This window comes from Zingiber officinale, chromosome 2A, assembly GCF_018446385.1.
Source record: "Zingiber officinale cultivar Zhangliang chromosome 2A, Zo_v1.1, whole genome shotgun sequence".
Lineage (NCBI taxonomy): Eukaryota > Viridiplantae > Streptophyta > Magnoliopsida > Zingiberales > Zingiberaceae > Zingiber > Zingiber officinale.
In genome coordinates, this window is record NC_055988.1 from 64,915,514 (window position 1) to 64,941,347 (window position 25,834).

The 25,834-nt window shown below is 38.5% G+C and overlaps 1 protein-coding gene and 1 long non-coding RNA gene across 2 annotated transcripts; one reads left to right on the plus strand and one right to left on the minus strand.

Moving 5' to 3' along the window:
* Window positions 1–10,229: 10,229 nt before the first annotated feature.
* LOC122039677 lies at window positions 10,230–11,293 on the minus strand. The gene is made up of 3 exons (XR_006128321.1): window positions 10,694–11,293; window positions 10,501–10,594; window positions 10,230–10,285 (listed from the first exon to the last, which is right to left on the minus strand). It is a non-coding gene; the product is annotated as an uncharacterized LOC122039677 (long non-coding RNA).
* Window positions 11,294–14,947: 3,654 nt separating this feature from the next.
* On the plus strand, window positions 14,948–25,359 carry LOC122041148 (monothiol glutaredoxin-S14, chloroplastic-like). Its single transcript, XM_042600744.1, has 3 exons — window positions 14,948–15,276; window positions 15,423–15,692; window positions 25,078–25,359. The coding sequence occupies exons 1-3, from the start codon at window positions 15,084–15,086 to the stop codon at window positions 25,131–25,133; spliced, it is 519 nt and encodes a 172-aa protein (XP_042456678.1). The 5' UTR covers window positions 14,948–15,083; the 3' UTR covers window positions 25,134–25,359.
* Window positions 25,360–25,834: the final 475 nt, after the last annotated feature.

The window sequence follows — 25,834 nt, forward strand, 5'->3', positions numbered from 1 at the left end:
CCTCGGTCCACCCGACCTACTAGGACTTCCTTGCCTAGCCACAACTAAGACTTCCTGCCCCTCAGTCCATCCGACCTAATAGGACTTCCTTGCCTAGCCGCAACTATGACTTCCTGCCTAGTGTCTGGTTCTCTTAATCCAGACACGGGAACCTCCACTTCTTCATTCGAGGTCAATATTCCACCCACATGGTTCGATTGGACCATGACTCTTGTGCACAGTCATCGGTTAATCCTTCTGGCAGTCCGGGCTCTGATACCAATTGAATGATCGAAAAGAATTTAGATAGCTCCACAATGACATGATATTGTCCACTTTGGGCCTAAGCCCTCATGGTTTTGCTCTTGTGCTATACCAAAAAGACCTCATACCAATGAAGATATATTTCTTTTATCAACCCATGATCTTTCCCATATGTTTTCAATGTGGGACTATGTTTATAACCTTGCAACCCCAACATAGTATACTAATGTTATCATTATTAAATAAAATTAGGGGTGTAGGTATACCAAATAAAGGTCAACAAAGATGTCGAGTATCTCTCAAACACGTCTAATATAGACCTACAGAAACAATATTACACAATCAATTATACAGGTCGAGAAACACAAATAAACTCGCTATAAATAAGATTATAAGGTTGGGATCAGCCAACAAGTCTCGGTCGGCTAGGCCATGCCAAGGGAAGCGAGGGCTGGGTAAGGACGGCGCAGGCCAGGCAAGACTGGCCAAGGGCGGCGCAGCATCCCGTGGCTAGCCAGGGGTGGCCGCAATCAGCTAGGGGCAGCTGTGATTGGCTAGGACCAGTCGCGACTGACCAAGGTCCACCACCGGCTCCCGCAGCTGGGTAAGGGCTGTCGCTGGCTCCCGCGGCTTGCCAATGCTAGCCGCAGGCTCCCGCTGCCGACCATGGCTAGTTGCGGCTCCCACGGCAAGCTAGGACTTGCTACGGGCTCCCATAATCGGCCAGCACCAGTCGCCGGCCGAGTATCGGAAAACCTGTCGGAGTTGGAAGAGAGGGGTTACCTTACCGGAAATCGCCACAACGAAATCTCCTACACACACAGTCGCCGCCAAGTGAAATTAGGGCAAAGGGGCAAAGGGATCAGGTGTCACGCCCCCAGAAGAGTCCCTGTCCGAGAAAATTTTGGCAGCATCTCCCCTGTACGGCGGACAATCAAAATTTTCTACAAGCACTAAATACTCAGCCACAGGCGGCTGGAATAATAACAGTAAATAAAATCAATCACCACGCAGTTTATATATGTATTCAGCCTCTGGCTGTCACAACCACGCAGTTAATAAAATAAACAACATAGTAATACTCTGACTCGAAATCAACCCTACTCAACTACACTCGTAAAGCCCAAATCCGATTTTTCTTACCTCTTCTGCCGTCCAGGCAAGCATGTAGTAGAGTAAATCCAAATCATACTAAAAGTCCATCCAACGGAAAGATTCCATATAATATCCATATGTAAGTCCAAAACAAAACTAAAATAAAGTCTGATAGCGAAAATGCTAAAATGAAACAACTCAAAAACCAGCAGCGGAGTAGCACTACGTGCAGTGGGGACTAGCGACTGGAACTCCCTCCTGACAGCATCAACCTGAAAATAACAACAATGGAGGCGGGGTGAGTCCAACACTCAGCAGGTACAATTGATATGCAAAGTAAATAAACAACACCTAGCACTAATCATGCGTACAGTCTCCTGATAAGAAAGATAAGAATGCATCTGAAATAAACAGGAGAATACTGTACTAACCAGGTCCTGAGTATAAGGTCAAACAGTCCAAGGGATAAGGAAATCCTGTATGCATGTCAAACATAGGTATCCAAACAATATGCAGCATATAAATGCAGCAAACACAAACACAAGCAATAAATGCATCATGCATATGATGCCAATGATGCGTCCTGGTCACCCCTGACGCCAGTCGATCATCTCATACAAAAGTGAGGCCGAGTGGGTAGGGCTGTGACAACCGTGCACTCTGTCGTCACTACTCCTGATGAGTGACCGAGTGGACGGGATGCTGTCGGAGTACACCTATCCTCCTACCCCAAATCATAGATGGGGGAGCGCAATGCTCTCAACTCCCGGTACTCAAATACGGGGAGGAATCCCTGCCGGATAACACGTTGGGTCACACTACTCATGAGCGAACCAACGGTGCCTAACAGAGTCCCTGCTGCAACACACTCAGCCTGAATCGACCACTAACCCATGAGTGGTGGTGTGTGCAGATCCATGTAACTGGCGATGTGCTCAACAATAATGGAGCGGACTATCGCACAGCATGCAATCATGCAAATGATGCATGGCAATAACCATATAAACATCCTGACCTAATCCATGTATATAGAAAAGTGCACCCTAGGTCAACGAATCATATCGAATCAAAGGTACACAGAAGGTATAAAAACCTAGGTCCTGAACATGGTGAAGCATGGTATATCACTACCCCTATAAGCATGTATAAACAGGTAAAATATACCTGAGATGCAAAACCAATCAATCAATCAAGCATGTAAGATTTGGGTAGTGATTAACCGAAACAGATAAGAAACACCATTAATGCAACATGTTAATTTAATTACTAAGCATATCAAATGACATAAGTCAAAAGTACCCGCCTCCGATAAGAAAAGTCCAAATCTGACTCCGAGATACCCGTCTCGCGTCAAAGTCCTGTGATACCAACAGAGATATATTTTATTTAGCTAAAATTCCAATGAATTGCTAAATAGAATCCTTAAAACTATTTAGGGCAAACACCCTAAATAATAATCACCAATATACCTAATTCAATTAGGAAAACCCTAATTATTGATCAACCTTAACTGGTCATCGATTAATTTCTCCACAGCAAGACCTAAATCCACAACGTTAAACAAGAACTTTACCTTTCACTGATCGGATCAAAGTTGGATATCAAGGAAACAACCAAGGCATTCAGTGTTGTGGTGGCCGGAATCCAACAACTTCACACCACTGTCACTGCCAATTGGAAAACAAATTCCATATCTAACTAATTGGAAATCCCTACAATAGCATACCAAAAATCTACATCACTGTTGAAAATAACAATACCATTACCTGACCTTCTTCTCCGGCGATGGTAGCAACCAGCAATGGCTGGAAAAATCATGTATCAGCCCACTGCCGGAAACCCTAGGTCAGGCGCTGCTCCGTTCAGCCTCAGGTGGTGGCGGCGCCTGGTGCGGCTCGGGAAGGAGGAGAAGGAGAGACCGACCGGCAGAGGGGAGAAGAGATCGAGCGGCAGCAGTGGCGTCGCTGTGGTGGCGGGAGAGGATGCTAGGCTCGGCGGTGGCCGGCGCTAGGGCAGAGAGGAGCTCGCTGGCAGCACAGTGGAGATCGGAGAGGGCGTCGGCGTCGGTAGCACCTAGGGCACGCAAGTTCGACGGCTGATGAGAGAAACTCGGCTGCCGACGATGGAAGGAATTCGGCTAGGGCAGAAGGGAGAAAGGCACGGCTCCGTGCGTCGCCGACGGCGAGGGCACGAAGGAGGTCAGTCGGCTGCGGAGAGGGAGAAAGGAAGTGCCGACTTCCCTTGGTCCGGGGCTTATTCACGCCTGGGAGAGGAGGAGGGAACCGCTGAGTGGCCGGCGGTTAGGGCTTCGGCGTCGCAGGGGAAATCGGAAGGGAAGGAAATGGTTCGGCGTGAGGAAAGAAAAGAAAACAAAATAAAGAAAATAAAAGAAAAAGGAAATGTAATTATAAACATTTCCTCGCTTAAATGGGGTAGCCTAAACAGGCTTTCCCGGTCCCCGTTTTTATCCCCGTTAACTCGTCCGTACGAGCTCCGAAAAATTCCCGAAAAATTCCCAAAAATTTTGGAAAATTCCCTCCTTAATATTCACCTATTTTCTGGTATTTTACATTCTCCCCCACTAATAAAAATTTGGTCCCCAAATTTCGTTATCTACCATCAGCAAGTACTAACAACAGATATAGAGTATAAATGCTGAACGGTAAATAAATCACATACCTCAAGTGAAAAGATGGGGATATCAAGCTCGGATAGTATCCTCGAGCTCCCAAGTAGCCTCCTCGTCGGAATGATGCTGTCATCCGACTTTAACCAGCCGAATAGTCTTGTTCCGCAACTGACGCTCTTTACGGTCGAGAATCCGTACCGGAACCTCCTCATAAGTGACGCCAGACTTAACTGAGATATCTGTCAGCACATGTGTCGGGTCGAGTACGTATCTTCTCAGCATAGATACGTGGAATACATCGTGCACGCCTACCAAGGACGGCGATAGTGCTAACCAGTAAGCTACTGCTCCAATCCTTTCCGAGATCTGGAAAGGTCCAATGTACCGCGGAGCTGGCTTACCTCTGAGGTCAAATCTCTTCACCCCTTTCGTGGGCGAAACTCGCAGAAATATATAGCCGCAAATGGAGAACTCAAGGTGTCTCCGACTCGGGTCAGCATAACTCTTCTGGCAGTCTTATGCTTTTGACATCCTCCGTCTGATAATACGGACCAACTCTGCCTCACGTTGAGTCCTATGAGGTCTCAACAACTGGGTCTCTCGGATTCTCGTCCTGATCGACGACTAAGCAACTATGGTAACAAGAATACCCTGCTCTGTCTGTCCCTGTTCCTCAATGTCTAACTCAGAGAAATCCTGAATCACATCAGTGACCACAACTCGGTGGCAAGCTAAAGTCCCTCTGGACCTCTAGCTAAGTGCATCGGCAACCACATTAGTTTTTTTCCCGGTGATAGCTAATGGTACAATCATAATCCTTCAGGAACTCCATCTATGTCCTCGGTCAAAGATTAAGTTCCTTCTGAGTGAACAGATATTTGAGACTCCGATGGTCAGTGAGAATCTCAATGTAATATCATACAGGTACTACCGCCAAATCTTCAGGGCAAAAAAAATAATAACGGCCAACTCCAGATCATGAACTGAGTATTTTCTTCTCAGGCTCCCTCAACTATCGAGAAGCATATAAGAACGCTCTACCGTGCTACCTCAGAACAGCACCCATACCCTGTAGAGATGCGTCGGTGTAGAGGACATATCCGTCCTCTCCAGAAGGTAACACCAAAATCGGAGCCGACACTAGTCTCCGCTTCAACTCCTAGAAGCTGGTCTTGTCATCCTTAATCCAAGTGAACTTCACGCCTTTCCAGGTCAAACGTGTCAGTGACATAGCTATCCGAGAGAAACCCTCAACGTATCTCCGGAAATATCGAGCCAAACAAAGGAAGTTGCGAGCCTCTTCTATAGACTCCGTCTACTCCCAACGGTAACAACCTCGATCTCCTGTGGAACCACGGTATACTCCTACTGATGACCGTGTGTCTCAAACATCTCACAGAAGACAACCAAAATACGCACTACTGATCTTCACATCTAGACGTTTCAGTCGAAACATCTCTAGAACTATGCAAAGATAGTGTACGTGATACACCTCAGATCAGGAATAGATCACAACATCGTCAACAAGACAATGGAAACCGATCCAAACATCCTAGAGACACCCAAATCATCTAATCCATGAAAACATCTAAGGCTCCGCAAGCCCTAATGGTAAAACCAATACACATAATGTCCGTATCACAGACATTCCCAATCCATAAGATCATCGACAATAAATCTGAAATATGATCATCAATGATATAAATCATCTAAGCATAGATCCTCCAGTGTGAGAGCAACGCTCCATCACAGAAAATACCACATATGTGGGAGCAACGCTCTACCACAAGAAATCCTCAATATGTAGGAGTAACACTCCACTACAAATAATCTATAACATGTATCGCAATAAATATAGGGGCAATGCTCTACTACAAGCAATCCGTAATATGTGGGAGCAACTCTCCACCACAAAATAATACATAAGTACCCCAAGGAACCTAACTATCCAGCTAGAGACTGTACAAGATCTCTCTACCACAAATCACTGTGGTTAGCCTAGGCTATAACAACCTAGTAAACTAATCAAATCCATCATCAACTCTATCAGCATCCTAGTGGGTCATCCACTGATAGGAAAATTAATTGATGAGTTAATCCAACAAATGACATAATGCAGTCACTCCACATTCTGCATTCCGCATAAGTAGAATCATCATGCTGCTACCAATATATACCTGGCACACGTGCTCACACAACATATGTATAATCGACATAATCCTCCAATTAGTACACACCAAACATACACATAACATAGGTATAAATCATCGTGATATCTCCAACAATACATATCGAACCCGTGTGCAAAATCAACTTAGGTAAAATCAACAATACACCTCAAACAACCTCACATGGCATATATACACCTATGCCAAGAGTATAACCATCATATACTTCCAATAAAGCATACTAAATCCAGGTGCACTCACATATCAACATAATCAAAAAGATACCTCAGATACTACACCAAACACATATGTACATATCACAACTCAGATTAAATCGACAAAATGCCTCCATCAAAACACCACTGATGTACTTATACTACATCTCGGATTTAATCAACAAGATATCTTCAATAATACACCCAGATACATACACCGAACTACATAGCTATGATCCACAAGGAAACTTCAAACCATATCAGAACATGGATACATATAATACTTGCAAATGGGCAGTCTACAACATGACTCCTACAACACATAACAATCATAATATACATGTAACATAGACATGCAAAATCAGCACACCAGCTCAATCAAAGAGACCAACCTTATGCTACCAACACTCATGGGTTACCGGTATATCTAAACAAAATTCATGCATATGTATCAAGCATGAATACATCAATCAAAAGCAACCCAAAATAAAGCAGCATAATCATCCAGTAACAACCCTGCTCTAGGTTCAAAGGAACTGGTATCGGACAAGAAAAATATACACACCGTGGTATAACATTGCCAGTCAATGTCATACACTACCAAGACTATATCTAATGGGGAAAATTTTATCATCATAAATCCAAATGTACTCTCCCAGTATACACTAGTAACTATTGTATTCCATAAGTGTTAAGTAATTAGCTCTACACTTCCTTACATCAGCGGGGTCACATATCCCAAAGCACCCTCTAAGTTATCCCACCAGGTATATACAATCCACGGTCAAAATCTTCATGGAATAGGATACATCGATCCTTTATAACCTATCCAAGCCGATAATGATATATGGCTAAATCAGTCATTTTCACGTCAGTACAAAGCATGTACTCAAATGTGCTCTAGATACATAACTAAGCACAAATAACCTAAAGGTTCGAACCTCTAAAAATAGAATATGGCAATCCTCTACTGATCACCCAACAAAACTAAATCATTCATCTACTAACTAATCAAAAATACCTTAATCCTCCACAAGCAACTAAGGTATATCCAACCACATAATATCATATGTATAAATGTGTACGACTCAAAAGAAAAAGTCAGAATTTAATAACATCATGACACTCTAATCTTCATCCTCAAAAACATCAGCCCACACTATATCAGATGAATAAATCTCTACTCCCCATGAGGGCAAGTTAGCATTCAAAACATCAATCATTATTTATCCACATAGTCCCATATCAGAGGAAGCATATATCATTTTTTTTTTATATCATCCTGTTAACTATCCATAACCAACCAAGTTTATTAAAATCTCATAGGCACACTCAACCATAAACTCTCTAGCACCCAATTTATAATCTGATCACCAACCATAAGCATCAAACCTGTGAATATTATAAATGACACTAACTATGTCACCATCAATGACAACCCAAAAATAAATCATCAAAATAGTTATCCACTAATAGATCATCAAAACAAATATCTAATAATGGATCATCAAACAACCACATAACATTTACTCTCATAAATCATTAGAAATCAACACACCATAATATCAGATCTTCCAAAATCCCTCAACCTCAAATCATTCTCAACAATGATCAAACATGATAACTCTCCAATGACCAATTTTCATCGTATCAGATACCCTAATATCCAAAAGATACGAGTATAAAAACTCTACTGGCTAAGTCCACAGGAATATATAGGTATCATCCATTACCCAGCTAACAATAGCAGAGGCTGATATGTGCCTCCATCTCCTAATAGTAGTAACAGAAGCTAAAACTACTGATGGTATGATATGAAAAATCACCAGTGACTATAATCCTTGATCTCTATTAGGGTCGACCAAGATCAGTGGCTAACCCATCACATGTAATATGGCCACAACAACCAGACAGGTAATAAAGATAAAGTGCTAATAGATGTCCTAACTATCATAAAATAAACATCATACCTATTTGCCGTCTGGAGATGTTCCATCACTGTCCCGTCCCCAACTTCTGACCTCAAAATTCCGAACGAGAAAATCGACAGAAATCCATATAAATCCGAAACAGAAATCCGAAACATAACGATATCGAAAATCCGAAAATGCCCAGTTTGCCTCGCAAACCTGGCTAACCAAATATCCAGAATACCAACAACAGGTATCCGATAAATCTCCAGAACACCAAAAGTAGGTATCATAACCCGCTCTGATACCAATAAATTGGTATCAGATAAATCTCGAAAATCCATAATACAAAAATCCAACAAGTATCGCCAAACTTGGCGCTCTGATACAAAGTAAATAAATTGGTATCAGGTTATCCCAAACATACTAAATACGAAAACAAAAGATCGTAAAACTGTGCTCTGATACCACTAAATTGTCACGCCCCCAGAAGAGTCCCTGTCCGAGAAAATTTCGGCAGCATCTCCCCTGTACGGCGGACAATCAAAATTTTCTACAAGCACTAAATACTCAGCCACAGGCGGCTGGAATAATAACAGTAAATAAAATCAATCACCACGCAGTTTATATATGTATTCAGCCTCTAGCTGTCACAACCACGCAGTTAATAAAATAAACAACATAGTAATACCCTGACTCGAAATCAACCCTACTCAACTACACTCGTAAAGCCCAAATCCGATTTTTCTTACCTCTTCTGCCGTCCAGGCAGGCATGTAGTAGAGTAAATCCAAATCATACTAAAAGTCCATCCAACGGAAAGATTCCATACAATATCCATATGTAAGTCCAAAACAAAACTAAAATAAAGTCTGATAGCGAAAAAGCTAAAATGAAACAACTCAAAAACCAGCAGCGGAGTAGCACTACGTGCAGTGGGGACTAGCGACTGGAACTCCCTCCTGACAGCATCAACCTGAAAGTAACAACAATGGAGGCGGGGTGAGTCCAACACAGGTACAATTGATATGCAAAGTAAATAAACAACACCTAGCACTAATCATGCGTACAGTCTCCCGATAAGAAAGATAAGAATGCATCTGAAATAAACAGGAGAATACTGTACTAACCAGGTCCTAAGTATAAGGTCAAACAGTCCGAGGGATAAGGAAATTCTATGCGTGTGTCAAACATAGGTATCCAAACAATATGTAGCAAATAAATGCAGCAAACACAATCATGCATATGATGCCAATGATGCGTCCTGGTCACCCCTAACGCCATCGATCATCTCATACAAAAGTGAGGCCGAGTGGGTAGGGTCGTGACAACCGTGCACTCTGTCGTCACTACTCCCGATGAGTGACCGAGTGGACGGGATGTTGTCGGAGTACACCTATCCTCCTACCCCAAATCATAGATGGGGAGCTCAATGCTCTCAACTCCCGGTACTCAAATACGGGAGGAATCCTGCCGAATAACACGTTGTGTCACACTACCCATGAGCGAACCAACGGTGCCTAACAGAGTCCCCACACTGGCTGAATCGACCACTAACCCATGAGTGGTGGTGTGTGCAGATCCATGTAACTGGCGATGTGCTCAACAATAATGGAGCGGACTATCGCACAGCATGTAATCATGCAAATGATGTATGGCAATAACCATATAAACATCCTGACCTAATCCATGTATATAGAAAAGTGCACCCTAGGTCAACGAATCATATCGAATCAAAGGTACACAGAAGGTATAAAAACCTAGGTCCTGAACATGGTGAAGCATGGTATATCACTACCCCTATAAGCATGTATAAATAGGTAAAATATACCTGAGATGCAGAACCAATCAATCAATCAAGCATGTAAGATTTGGGTAGTGATTAACCGAAACAGATAAGAAACACCATTAATGCAACATGTTAATTTAATTACTAAGCATATCAAATGACATAAGTCAAAAGTACCCGCCTCCGATAAGAAAAGTCCAAATCTGACTCCGAGATACCCGTCTCGCGTCAAAGTCCTGTGATACCAACAGAGATATATTTTATTTAGCTAAAATTCCAATGAATTGCTAAATAGAATCCTTAAAACTATTTAGGGCAAAAACCCTAAATAATAATCACCAATATACCTAATTCAATTAGGAAAACCCTAATTATTGATCAACCTTAACTGGTCATCGATTAATTTCTCCACAGCAAGACCTAAATCCACAACGTTAAACAAGAACTTTACCTTTCACTGATCGGATCAAAGTTGGATATCAAGGAAACAACCAAGGCATTCAGTGTTGTGGTGGCCGGAATCCAACAACTTCACACCACTGTCACTGCCAATTGGAAAACAAATTCCATATCTAACTAATTAGAAATCCCTACAATAGCATACCAAAAATCTACATCACTGCTGAAATTAACAATACCATTACCTGACCTTCTTCTCTGGCGATGGTAGCAACCAGCAATGGCTGGAAAAATCATGTATCAGCCCACTGCCGGAAACCCTAGGTCAGGCGCTGCTCCGTTCAGCCTCAGGTGGTGGCGGCGCCTGGTGCGGCTCGGGAAGGAGGAGAAGGAGAGACCGACCGGCAGAGGGGAGAAGAGATCGAGCGGCAGCAGTGGCGTCGCTGTGGTGGCGGGAGAGGATGCTAGGCTCGGCGGTGGGCCGGCGCTAGGGCAGAGAGGAGCTCGCTGGCAGCACAGTGGAGATCGGAGAGGGCGTCGGCGTCGGTGGCACCTAGGGCACGCAAGTTCGACGGCTGATGAGAGAAACTCGGCTGCCGACGATGGAAGGAATTCGGCTAGGGCAGAAGGGAGAAAGGCACGGCTCCGTGCGTCACCGACGGCGAGGGCACGAAGGAGGTCAGTCGGCTGCGGAGAGGGAGAAAGGAAGTGCCGACTTCCCTTGGTCCGGGGCTTATTCACGCCTGGGAGAGGAGGAGGGAACCGCTGAGTGGCCGGCGGTTAGGGCTTCGGCGTCGCAGGGGAAATCGGAAGGGAAGGAAATGGTTCGGCGTGAGGAAAGAAAAGAAAACAAAATAAAGAAAATAAAAGAAAAAAGGAAATGTAATTATAAACATTTCCTCGCTTAAATGGGGTAACCTAAACAGGCTTTCCCGGTCCCCGTTTTTATCCCCGTTAACTCCTCCGTACGAGCTCCGAAAAATTCCCGAAAAATTCCCAAAAATTTTGGAAAATTCCCTCCTTAATATTCGCCTATTTTCCGGTATTTTACATCAGGTTAAAAAGTTAGGGGTTTTTTAGATGAAAATAAATTCATTGTGAAATTCGTCGCAAATCTGCGATAAATGCAAGAATTTGTCATAGAATGTTAATTAATATTTGAGTGTATTTATATGATAAAAAGATTTATAGGGACCTATAGTAACTGGTTTCATCTCATTCTGAACTCTTTAAGTACCTCAACTGGCTTTAGAGAGTCTAATTTATATATAAAAAAATGAATTCTACGACGAATCCTGAATTCATCGCAAATTTTACGACGAATCCATTATTCATCACTGAATGTGCGACAAATCCATTTTTCATTGCTGAATTTGTGACGAATTTAGGATTCGTCACAAAATCTACTATAAATATTGAAGTTTGTAGCTAGTTTCCAATGAATTTTGTGACGAATCATATTTTGTTGCTAATTTGCTACGAAAAATATTATCATAAAATACGTTGCTAAATAGTGTCAATTTATATTTTTGTTGTAAATTTTGTTACAAATTAGCAATGAAAATTTTTTATCATAAATATTCGTTCCTAAATTATAATTTTTTTTAATGAGTTTCAGATTGAAAATTTTTTGGATCAGATTTGAGTTTACCTAAATTGAGAGTTTAGCGGATATTTTGGGGTTAACTCATATTTTATTTTAAAAATTAAGATACTTTTATGTATATTATTAATGTTAATAGGATAGAATTTTTAAGTTATTCAGGTCAGAATAGATTGATTGAATTCCAATTCAAATTTAGAAGTTTTGAATTGAATTTAAATTTAGATCGAATTTAGATTGAAATTTGAAAGAGAAAATTCGATCCGACCCGAATCTACACAGACGTTTTCAGACCATATGATTTCTTAAACACAGAACCTTTTTAGGGTAATTTATTTCTATGATCGCATGATTCAATGCTTATAGAGTTCACATGGAAATATGTTATCTAAAGAATTAAAAGTCATCTACCACCCTAGAATTAAATACATGTAATATTAAATTTTCATTATGTACATGAGTAATATATATATTTGAAATTCAAATAGTTTTAGGCAAAACTCCTATATAAATTTTAAACATTCTAAATTTATAAATAAATATCTTTTATGAATTCTTTAGACCTTTTTATTTAGAGTCATTATACGCCTCATTTAGGGTTCAAACAACTACTATTATGTATTTCCTATACCCTCTAGAGCAATTGTATTCCTTCTTTCTCTAATTTAAATCTATTTAGGACCGTATGACAAGTGAACCTAAATTAGTCTAACTTCACAAATAAATGCTTTCATGCGCTTTTTAGTTCAACTAAAATATATAAATACAGAGGAATAATATACTGCCATCTTATATTATCTTTTGCTGTGGATTTAGGCATCTCAAATCTAGTCGTCTCGATTTATTTTTTTTTTAAAATTAATATTTCCTCAAAGAAGAATATTATACCTATAAGTATTTAAAATTTTTAATTTTAAATGTTATAATATAAAATGGAAACTTGAACATAGAAAAAAAAAATCACTCAAAACCATTATAGCTCAATTTTTAAATTCTAAAATCTTTACCCTAAATATATATAATATATACCTTATAAATATTTAAAATTTTTAATTTTGAATACTATAATATAAGAGAAAAATCTTAATCCTTGAGAAAAAATCTTATAGCTCAATTTTTAAATTCTAAAATCTTTACCCTAAATATATATAATATATACCTTATAAATATTTAAAATTTTTAATTTTGAATACTATAATATAAAAGAAAAATCTTAATCCTTGATACAAAAATCTTATTGACTCAAATTTATTATAACTCTATTCTTAAATTCTAAAATTTTAAACCCTAAATATATATAATATACTCTAAGATAAAAAAATTTTAAAAAATATTTTGGATTGACTTAGGAGCCTGGATCACCTAAATTCAACCCAGGACATCTAGAGTTAATCTTGGCACCTTGGATCCAAGGGTCACGCAATGTAAAATCAGTAGTATATATATATATATATATATATATATATATATATATATATATATATATATATATATATATATATTTATATATATATATATATATAAGTCTTCCGTTGTCATGAATCCATATGCATTAGTAAATGATTTTTATTTTATTTTTTTTTGTTTTTTGAATTTTAAAAATTTAATATTTCCTTATTTAAATTTAATAGATAGATATATCCCCTAAACACATTACAATACTCAATAAATACTTAAATTAATTTAATTTATTTTTTTTTAAACCAAATACTATAACCTAATTAGAAAGCCTAAACCCTATAGATAAAATCTACAAAAAAAAAAATAGCTTTAACACTATACCCAAAGCCTGAACCCTATAAATAAAATCGTAAAGAAATTTTTTAATTATTTTTTATAAAAATAAAAAAAAACAAAAAAAACAAAAAAACGTTGATACTGTGCGCGACACTCACAGTCGCGCATCGCGCACAGTATCAAAACTATATATATATATATATATATATATATATATATATATATATATATATATATATATATATATAAAGTTAAACGTTCTAAATTTATAAATAAGTACTCTTATTCATTTCTTATACTCAAAAACTCTCTCTTTATTTTATTTTATTCAATTTAGAGTTATTTAAAATCACATAACAATTTTGTTCAAAATTTTACACAAATCTAATTATTTTAAATTGATGCGCTTCTTAAATTTTCTAAAGTTCAAGATTTTATTTATTTGAGATTTTTTTTCTTATAAATAAAAGGACTTTAAAATATATGGACAAATGAAGAAGATAAAAAAAATAAAAGAATAAATCTAGCAGTTAACTTAATTCTATGAAATTAAAAGCCTACAATAATATTAGAAATATTGGGATATATAAAACATCTTTTTAATGTTAAAAATAGATACGAATTTGGATGGGTCGGATGAAATTTGAGTTGGATCAATTATTTTTTAATCTCAATCTGAATTCAATCAGAATTTAAACTTAATCTGAAACTTCTAAATTAAAATCTGAACTTAATCTAAATATGATAAATCTGAATCCCATCCGAATAATCTAAAAAATATGAAAAAATCTATTCAAAATGATTTTTTTATTATTTTTTTTATAATTTTCAACTTTTGTCTCTATCCTCCATTATTTAATATTAATATATATAAAATATTTTAATTTTTAAAATAAAATTTAATTTAATCTAAAATACCCACTAACTTTCCAATTTGAGTAGATCCGAATCCAATTCAAATCTAAAATTTTCAACCTAAAATCCTCTGACTCAAATTATATCCGAATCCAAAAATTTACAATCCGAACTTGGATTGAATTTATTTTTACACCCTGTAAAATGGAGCAGAAAACATTTCCTTTTAAAAAGGAATATACACTTTTAATTCTTTATAAAAATATATTATTTAATCATTCTCACAAAGACAAAATATGAAGTAAAATGAATTTTTTTATCTCAAAAATTATTTTCGTTTGCTTGGCTCGTAGATTCCGAAGATCCACCACCGTTGCCACCGCCGCCCCGTCCTCTCCGCCGTCTCTCTCGCGACACGCCTTTTCGCCGACAAGTGAACGATGGCCTCGCTTGCAGTCGCCGCCGTCTTTGCTACTCCTTCCGACTTCCTCACCGCGCCTCTTCATCGTCGGGGATCTCATGTAGTCACGAATTCCTCCTCTGTCTCTGGCTGCCTCCTGACCAAAAGGGGAGATTCTAGACGCATCGGACAGAGGCATAGGGCGGCCTCTCTCGCAATTAGGTGCTCCTCTGGTAAGGTTCTGCTCCTTCGGTTGTCTCTTGATGGCTTGTTATGAATACGCCACTTCATTTTTCTCCTGTCTGTCGAATGGATTAGGGTTTGAAGTATGTTTCTGTTCCTAGTCTTTACTTTGTTTCTTCGATTGATTTGGCTTCAGCTTTGAGTCCCGAGCTGAAATCGACAATCGATAAGGTCGTGCAATCGCAAAAAGTGGTGCTTTTTATGAAGGGAACGAAGGAATTCCCCCAGTGTGGCTTCTCGAACACTGTGGTGCAGGTTTTGAATTCACTGAACGTGCCCTTTGACACTCTGAACATACTTGAAAACGAAATCCTGCGTCATGGGATGAAGGAATACTCAAACTGGCCAACTTTTCCCCAACTCTACATTGATGGGGAGTTTTTTGGTGGCTGTGACATTGTTGTCGGTAAGATTTCAACCCATAAGGTTGAATGCTTGTCCATTTTTCCAGTTATTTTGTTATTGCAAGAAGTTTTTCTGATTTGCATGCTAGTAAAGTTTTCTATCATTCTCAAATGAAGCCTCATGGATTAATAACCATAATATCAGCTAGAAAATTCAATATGAACAAAAGATTAGAGTTTCTTCTTGGAATTTTGAACAAAATAGTTGAGTTTTTTCTAGGTCAAAAAAAAAAAATAGTTGTGCTAGACTTTTTGAGAAATGTGTATGCATAGCAATATTTCATGTTTTATGAAGAAGCCAATTCGTCATAATTACAAGAGCCGCCGAAACATATAAGTGCTACATCAACAATTGGACAATTCCATCAGCACATCCCTTGTGCAAGTGAAGGCTATGACTCTGAGACACTAGATAATGCTCATAACACAATTGTATGCTACATTCATGGGAATACATGAACATTACACCAAGAACAATAGCAATTAACTTGAATCCTTAACTAATAAATGTTATCTATATGTACAATGTTTTGAATTGATGAAAAGGGAACATGATAAATATACAAAAACATAATATAAGTGTGCAGAAATATAAAGTGAATTAAAAGGAAAACTCCATAAAACATATGAACTTTGAAGTTGGATGATGACTGCATCTCAAGAATAGAGCAGCATGTCTAATGACTTTACTCAACACCTCCAAATGTTTTTGACTGGTATGAAGCAAAAATGAAAAGAGACTTATTAAAAATAAACTAGTAGGTGAGCTTCTCAAAGCAAAAGGGCAGTTCGGTGCATGAAACTCCTGTCAATGTGAGGTCTCGGGGAAGGGTCTATTGTACGTAACCTTGCTTTGCAAGAGGCTGTTTTCGAAACTTAAACCATGGCCTTTAGGTCATACAACAACAAATTTACTGCACCAAGCCTCCCAAAGCAACAAGCAAATAAATAAATAAATAAGCAAGTCAATGCAAGAGAAACACTATGCAAATGATATAATCTCTAACATGAAACATAATGGAGACCTCAATCACAATCGTCAAATCGGGGACAATGCCCATATCTATCTCCTGACCTGAGAGGGTCACCTCATCTATAGAGTCCAATTTATCTTTTGTCCATAGTGGTTACTTCAGCCGTTAGACCTATAAGACTCAAACCTATAGCTCACATTGATGTAAAATCAACACTTTAGAAGCTTGACCTTTCATTTGGGTGTCGACAATTCTAAAGTTTCATTAGTTTAGAATCATCACAAGGCATCATGTGATAATTAAGTGTGGACAGACCAACTTTTGCAAACTCTTTTTCATGTAATTATTCATAAGTAATAGCAATATTCTAATAATTGATAACACCTGCTCTAATGAAAGATATTCTAATATATAACCATGAAATCTAATAAGCATGATAAAAGTAACATAAGGGACATAAAGAGTCAAACAACATATATAAAGGGAACAAGTTGATAAAAAAAGACATTACATAAGATTGGTAAAATTCCACTAAGTTAGAGCTCAACAAAGTCTATAAGGCATGTCAGGCTCAAGTTTTTTTTGCAGTTGAGCTTGCCATTGTTAGGGGGCAGGGTGTTTTTCTACTTCATAGTATACTCACAAGCTCTCTTAGGGTAGGATGAAAAACTTCCCTTTGTATTTTTTTCTCTCCTCTTAATGGACATATACATATATATTAATAAAACTACATATTCATTATGCAAAAACAATCGTGGAATCTTCTTCATCATTGTTTAACCACATCCAAAATACCTCATTTCCCACCCATAGCTTTGTCAACCTCCTACCTAATGGATTCACTATTCAAGTAAGGGGAGAATCCTACCTTGGCTCCAAAAGTCATATTGTTCATAGTGAAAGCTTTCCTCCTATTGTTGCCGCCTTACCTTGAGACAATAAGAGGGTGGCTTAGAACAATTCGAAAAGAGGAGAAAAAGATCCAATCCATATGGCCTGCTTGTTTCAATTATATTACTCAATTTGATTGTCTTGCCCAAGTCAACCGATCTGATTGACATCACTTTCCCAATAGATGCATCAAGCCAATGTGATTGATATAACATGATCTACTACCTAGCCAGTATGTTTGATCCATTGAACCTTTAGCACAATCAACATTTATCTGGTTTGCTTGATCATCCGTTTGTTCTTATGTTTATTAGACTTAGGTTCGAATAGTTGACAATGGTGCGGATTCCAGTGCTTACGTTTTTTTTACACATATGATAAATTAAAATATTAAGTGTCCATAGGAGTGTAATTTGTTTTGAGTGTCAAACTTCAACACGTATATGGAGAAAGTAGATGAAGTGTTCATGAATCAAAGGATTGTCCTGATCGCTTTGTGATGCATGTGTTGATTAATTCGTTCAACCTGCTCAGTTCGTTTGGCTCACTTGATCTGTGTTACTCGCCTGTCACTTTCAGCTCACTTGACCATTTTGCCCCACTTGACTTGCTTGACCCCATTTGGCCTGCTTGACTCTTTGTTCAGCTTGCTTGGGTCGTTCAATATGCTTGCTTCGCCCTTTGACTTCTTTACCCATCTGCATTTATCATTGGAGAATGAGATGATCATAAAAAAAGAATTCTTTGAATAGAGTCAGGTATAATTATTGATAATCATGAAAATTGATACTCTTGGTTTATTTTTCTAATCTAGTATACCAATATATATTCCATGAGAATTAATAGGGAATATAATGACATAATTAGCTTATTTGGAAACAAATACAGCTAATGCTAAGGATCATGATTCATTTTGCAACTCTTTTTCTCAGTTGATTTATTTCTTATCTATGCCTATTCGGTTGGATATTGGGTCTTAAAACAACTAATACGGCTTTGCAAGAGAAAATCGAGGTGCCATCAATCGATGAAAGTCAGAATCAACTTCTAAATCGAAATCTACATTTCGCGTAGATGAATCTAGACTATTAATTTGCTCAAAACCGAGTACGGGTGAATGAGAAATTAATTGTTTAAAGTTAAGCCCAAAAATAGCGTAAGGAAGTAGATGGGGAATAGTTCCACATCTGAAATTTCCAAGAGAGATTGCTTCCTTATATGCATTGCTGTGTTAATGGAACTAACACAAAAAGCACAGGTGCTCTCTTCCCATGCGCTGCCCGCACGCACGCAATGAGCGCTTTGTTGGCACACTTTGCACTTCGCATCATCAAAGAGGGTGATAGATCATAAGTGATACAATTTGGAGCGTTGATCACGAAGAGTTGCAATCTGACCTTTAGCGACCAGATCTGATCTGAAGCGTTAGATTGAATGAGTTAATCTGGCGGTCGAGATCAAAAGATGATCTGAAGGCTCAGATCAAGGGTTGTCTGAATAGATACAACCCTCTAGATTAAACGGCTCAAATGAATCCCTCTAAATTAAACAGCTCAGATGAATTCTCACCAAAAGGTACATCACCTCTTCTCCTCTATAAAGATAACCCTCCAGATGTTGGAAAAACACACAAAAGGTTTATCAGTCTCGAAATTTGAAGTGCTGCTATTTCGGAGTCCAAAAAGTCTATGAGAAGGTTCGTCGGTCTCGAAATTTGAAGTGCTGTTATTTCGAGATAACATCGTTGTATCTTAGGAAACGAATTGCTGTTATCCGTAAGCACCTGTAGCGACTACAAGCACGAGGTATTGAAGACCTCACAATCATAAAACAATATCGTGCAAACTGATGGATGGGATCAACGACGGTTCGACCGCCATTCCACACGGATAAAAGCCGGAGAAGTTCAACGAAACCGACTTCAAATGATGACAAGAAAAGATGTTGTTCTACCTGATAACGCTAAACCTCGTACGATTTTTGCATGAAGACCCACCGGTTGCTACGGAAGGTAAGCCCGATAATAAGGCTGCATGCGATACATGGACGAACGGAGATTTCCTGTGCCGCAACTACGTTCTCAACGCATTGGACACCACGTTGCATAACGTGTATTGTTTGATGGAAACAACAAAATCTTTGTGGGAATCACTTGAAAAGAAATACAAAATCGAAAACGTCGGATTGAAGAAATTCATCGTCGGACGTTTTTGGATTTCAAGATGCTAGATTCCAAGAGCGTAACGTCTCAAGTCCAAGACATGCAATTGATACTGCATGATCTGAATGCCGAAGGCATGAAGCTGAACGAGTCGTTCAAAGTAGTGCGGTAATTGAGAAACTCCCTCCGTCATGGAAGGATTTCAAAAATTACCTTAAGCACAAGCAAAAGGAGATGATACTTGAAGACCTAATCCTGAGGCTACGAATAAAGGAAGATAATCGAAAGATGTCCGACTCCAGAGGAGCGAAGCAGACAGTTGACGAGATATCCAACCTGGTTGAGCCAAATGCCAAAAATCCGAAGCAATCCAAAAAACAGGATCAAGGCAAGAAATTCAAGGGCACGCGCTACAACTGCAGAAAGCCAAGATACATATCCAAAGATTGTAGACGCCCGAAGAAACCAACCAAAAGTCAGAAGGATACTGTAAAGCAGGTCGTAACTTCTGACGACGTGCAATTGAATCTCACTGCGGTCATGTTTAAAGCCAACACGGTGATAGAAAATCCAAAGCAGTGGTGGATCAATATTGGAGCAACACGTCATATCGGTTCTGATAAGGCGATGTTCTCTAAGTATACTCCGATAAGTGGAAGAAAGCTCTATATGGGCAATTCCACGACATCCCCGATTGTCAGACTCGGGAAAGTTGTTCTAAAAATGACGTCTGGGAAAGAGCTAACACTCATTGATGTGCTCTATGTTCCCGACATCAGAAAGAACCTAGTTTCTGGATCAACACTTATTAAGGTTGGTTTCAGACTAGTGTTCCAGTCAAACAACTTTGTACTTACGAAGAATGATGTATTTGTCGGTAAGGGGTACTTAAAACAGAGTCGGTTCAAAATGGTTTTAATGACTGTACGCCGTGATTTTGATGGTAATAAAATAAAAGCTTCTAGCTACGTTGTTGAGTGTTTTAATTTATAGCATGATCGACTTGGGCATGCCAATAATAATACTCTGAAATGCCTTGTCAAGTTAAATTTATTACCAAATGTTAATGTGGACGAAACACACAAATGAAAAGTGTGCGTGGAAGCAAAAATGACGAGACTACTTTTTCATTCGGTGAAAAGGTCAACGACTCCTTTAGAGTTAATACATAGTGATCTATGTAACTTAAAATTCGTGCAAACTAGAGGAGGTAAAAAGTATTTTATTACTTTATTGATGACTGCACGAGGTTATGTTATATCTTTCTTTTAAGAAGTAAAGACGAAGCCTTAGAAGCTTTCAGAACCTATAAAACAGAAGTTGAAAATCAATTTGATAAACGAATTAAAATAATTCGTAGCGATAGAGGTGGAGAATATGGTGCACCGTTTGATGAGTTTTGTTCAGAATCTAGCATTATTCATCAGACAACGACGGCTTACTCGCCTCAATCGAATGGTGTTGTCGAATGTAAAATTGGACACTAAAGGAAATAATGAATACCTTGTTGATAAATTCAGGCTTACCCCAGAACTTGTGAGGAGAAGCTATATTATCGGCAAACCACATTCTCAACAAAATCCCTTACAAGAAAAAAGATAAAACACCATATGAATTATGGAAAGGCCGCGAGCCATCGTACAAATACCTGAAAGTGTGGGGGTTGCTTAGCAAAGGTCGAAGTATCCAAGCCAAAGCAAGTAAAAATCGGACTTAAAACTTTCGATGCAATATTTGTCGGATATGCCCATAATAGTAGTGTATATCATTTCATAGTTCACAAGTCAGACATTCCTGATATTCATGTGACAACAACCATAGAATCTCGGAATGTGATATTTTTTGAAAACGTATTCCCGAATAAAAAGGGAAACATTCAAAGTGATAATAATGGAAGTTCTAATGAAAATGACGTTTTTGAACTTAGTTGTTATAAAAGGACTATCGACAGTCAAAAAGTGAAAAGCCACGTCGGAGCAAACGGGCTAGACTTGAGAAATCATTCGGGCCGGACTTTATGACTTTTATGTCAGAAATGGACCCAAGAACATTAAGCAAAGCTCTCTCTAGTCCCAACACCCCATTGTGGAAAGAAGCTGTCAATAATGAAATCAAGTCTATCATGAATAACCATACTTGGGAATTAGTGGACCTTCTTTCTGGTACTAAATCATTAGGTTGTAAGTGTATACTAAAACGCAAGTATAAAACTGATGGATCGATTGATAAGTATAAAGCCAGACTTGTAGCCAAAAGATACAAACAAAAGGAAGGTATTGATTACTTCAACACCTACTCATCGGTGACAAGGATTACGTCCATACGAGTGCTGATAGCCATCGCAGTACTGTTTAACCTTGAAATACACCAAATGGATGTTAAGACTGTATTCTTAAATGGCGAGTTGGAAGAAGAAATCTATATGGAGCAACTCGAGGGGTTCGTAGCTCCAGGAAAAGAAAAAAAGGTGTGTCGATTTGTTAAGTCGTTGTACGAACTTAAACAAGCGCCTAAACAATGACACGAAAAATTTGACAAAATAATGTTATCAAACGAATTCAAAATAAATGAATGTGACAAATACATTTATGTCAAACACACACCTGAAGGTCATGTAATCATTTGTCTATATGTAGACGACATGTTTATAATGGACAGTAAAATTGAGGTAACATGAGTACAAAGAAAATGTTGATCAAGAATTTCGATATGAAAGATATGGGTTTAGCAGATGTTATATTGGGAATCAAAATTATCAAGATATCCGATGGGATAGTTTTGACACAATCCCATTATATAGTCAATGTTGAAAAGGTTCAATGCGTATGATCTCTCTACAGTAAAAACACCTATGGATCTAAGTAACACTTAGCGAAAAACTATGGTGAGCCCATATCGCAATTGGAATATTCTCGGTTAATAGGTAGCTTAATGTATCTCACAAACTACACACGTCTAGATATTGCTTGTGTGGTAAACAAGATGAGTCGTTTTACAAGTAATCCAAACGACACCCATTGGAAAACACTGATGCGAGTTCTTAGATATTTAAAATTTATTATGAACTACAGATTACATTACGGAATGTATCCCGCTGTCTTAGAGGGATATTGTGATGCTAATTGGATATTAAATACAAAAGATTCCAAATCCACTAGTGAATATGTATTCACAATCGGTGGAGGAGCGGTATCTTGGAAATCCACAAAGCAGACATACATTGCTCAGTTAACTATGGAATCCGAGTTTATAGCACTAGACAAAGCAGCAGAAGAAGCTGAATGACTGAGGAATTTCGTGGAAGATATTCCGAGCTGGACGAAACCTGTGCCCGCCGTACTTAAACACTATGCTAGTCAATCGGCAATTGAAAGGGCACAGAGTAGTATGTATAATGGTAAGTCTCGACATATACGTCATAGACATAATACTATTAGACAGTTGATCTCGAATGGAGTGATTGCAATCAACTATATCAAGTCAAAAGATAAGTTGGCAGATCCTCTTACGAAGGGGCTAAGTCGAGATCAAGTATACTGCTCATCAAAAGGAATGAGATTAAAAATCTACAACTAAAACGACTGTAGCGGTAATCCAACCTTGTTGACTGGAGATCCCAAGATATTGGTTCAATGGGACAACAAAGTTACAGAAGTTGTGTTACAGCACACGAGATATATTATCTCTATCCCAATCCTAGGATGAACTTGTGCTATCCTACCACATGTAGTGAGGTTAAGCGTATGCTTTTAATGACTTCTATACCTTTATAAGGTGGAGTATGGTAGGAAACTCTTGATAGAAGTGTCACCTGTGTGAGTGTGAAGATAGGCCGCTTCAATGAAACATTCATGAATCTAAGATGGTGTCTATGGCCAAAACAGAACCAACCATGAGAACCAAAAGTAGGTGAGATATGTCTCTGTGTGGGTGTTATTGTCTTAGTATACACCAATAGCTGAGCAGTTCAAGACAACACATTCACTACGCAGCTTAGTATGCTCGATAGCATTCCACTACGGAAGGTTCAAAATCACAAGCTCCCAATGCATTGACTTATCCATTGGACTCCTGTAAAGTGTCAACATGCATACATGTATTAATTTCCATTCATGTGGGGGATTATTGGATATTGGGTCTTAAAATGACTAATATGGTTTTGCAAGGGAAAATCGAGGTGCCATCAATCGATGAAAGTCAGAATTGACTTTTAAATCGAAATCTACGTTTCGCGTAGATGAATCTAGACTATTAATTTACTCAAAACCGAGTACGGGTGAATGAAAAATTAATTGTTTAAAGTTAAGCCCAAAAATAGCGTTAAGGAAGTAGATGGGGAATAGTCCTACATTTGAAATTTCCAAGAGAGATTGCTTCCTTATATGCATTGCTGTGTTAATGGAGCTAACATAAAAAGCGCAGGTGCTCTCTTCCCATAGGCGAGCAGGTGCTCGCACCTATGAGCCTACCACCCGTACGCACATAATGGGCGCTTTGTTGGCGCACTTTGCACTTCGCAACATCAAAGACGGTGATGGATCATAAGTGATACAATTTGGAGCGTTGATCACGAAGAGTCGCAATTTGACTTTTGGTGACCAGATTTGATCTGAAGCGTCAGATTGAATGAGTTAATTTGGCGGTCGAGATCAAAAGGTGATCTGAAATGTCACAACCTTCAGATCTGAAGGCTCAGATCAAGGGTTGTCTGAATAGATACAACCCTCTAGATAAAACGGCTCAGATGAATCCTCATCAAAAGGTACATCACCTCTTCTCCTCTATAAATAGAACCCTCCAGATGTTGGAAAAACACACAAAAACAAATCAATTCATTCATCTCATCTTTTGCATTCGGAGTCCATAAAACCTGTGAGAAGGTTTGTTGGTCTCGAAATTTGAAGTGTTGTTATTTCGAGATAACATCGTTGTATTTTGAGAAACGAATTGCTGCTATCTGTAAGCACCTGTAGAGGAACAATATTAGTTTGCATCCTCCTGGTAGCAATCCCCGATAGTGCCGACAGTCATAAAGCGACTATAAGCACGAGGTATTGAAGAACTCCCATATTCTTGTATCATCACATCATCGGACATAATTTTTCTTGTTTATTTACATGTAAAGTTGACACTATATCAAATTTGATACTGAATTTAGAAGTGTAGGTGATTTTAGCTTAGCATAACTAATACTAACAGGAACTAGCGTATGGTGATTAACATCTGAAAACTAAGTGGCCTATTCATTTTCAACCTCCCTGGACAGTTGATTGCAGCTCTACAAACTAGCATACTAACTCATTATCAAGCTTGCAATGCCCTCCATTTTTGTTTGTTAATGTTTGCACTGCTATGTAGCAGAAGCTTACAAAGCTGGGCAACTGCAAGAGGTATTAGAGAAAGCTTTGTGTTCGTGATGGCATCAATTTAATGAAGCATTTCATGCTCGATGGTTTGCTCTCGAGATCCTGTGTATTGACGAATCCTTTGCAGGTTATCATTATTGAATGCTCTATAAATTAGCAATCATTTCATCTTAATGCTGTAAGATTGCACCATTGAACGAATCACATAAGATAAATCAGCTCATGAATACTAATCATCCACAAGTTCAGGAAAATATTTACTGTCTTTCACAATTTATTTTCTGTCATTTTATCACAACCCTTGGCAGTTCTACTGCGCTGAATAAAATAGTTAATGCTCAAATGGAAAAAAATTGTCATTTACCTTGAGAATGGTGGTCTATAGAGAAACAATGTTAGATCAGAAGTGTTATAATCAGAGCACAATAGATGGTGAGATCTGTTAAAGATTTTCGATTCCCATCCATACCTTGGTTTTTTGGTGATAAGCTGGAGGTGGTCACCGTGTCTTGTTCAATTGAACAAGCTCGAGATTGATAGAGGTGGGAGCTGTTTACTTGTGCGAGTTGAACTCGACCGAGCCTACATGGCTAGTCTGAGGCAATTTGGGTTCAATTAGGTTTAGTGTTGTGGTTTATGCTTGTGGTATGAGGTAGGCTGATGGGTCAGGATGTTCTTATTCAACTAGTTTCTATAGCTACTCTTCTTTTGCTGGTTCATAGAAGATCACCTTCGGTAGCTCTGGCTCCTGG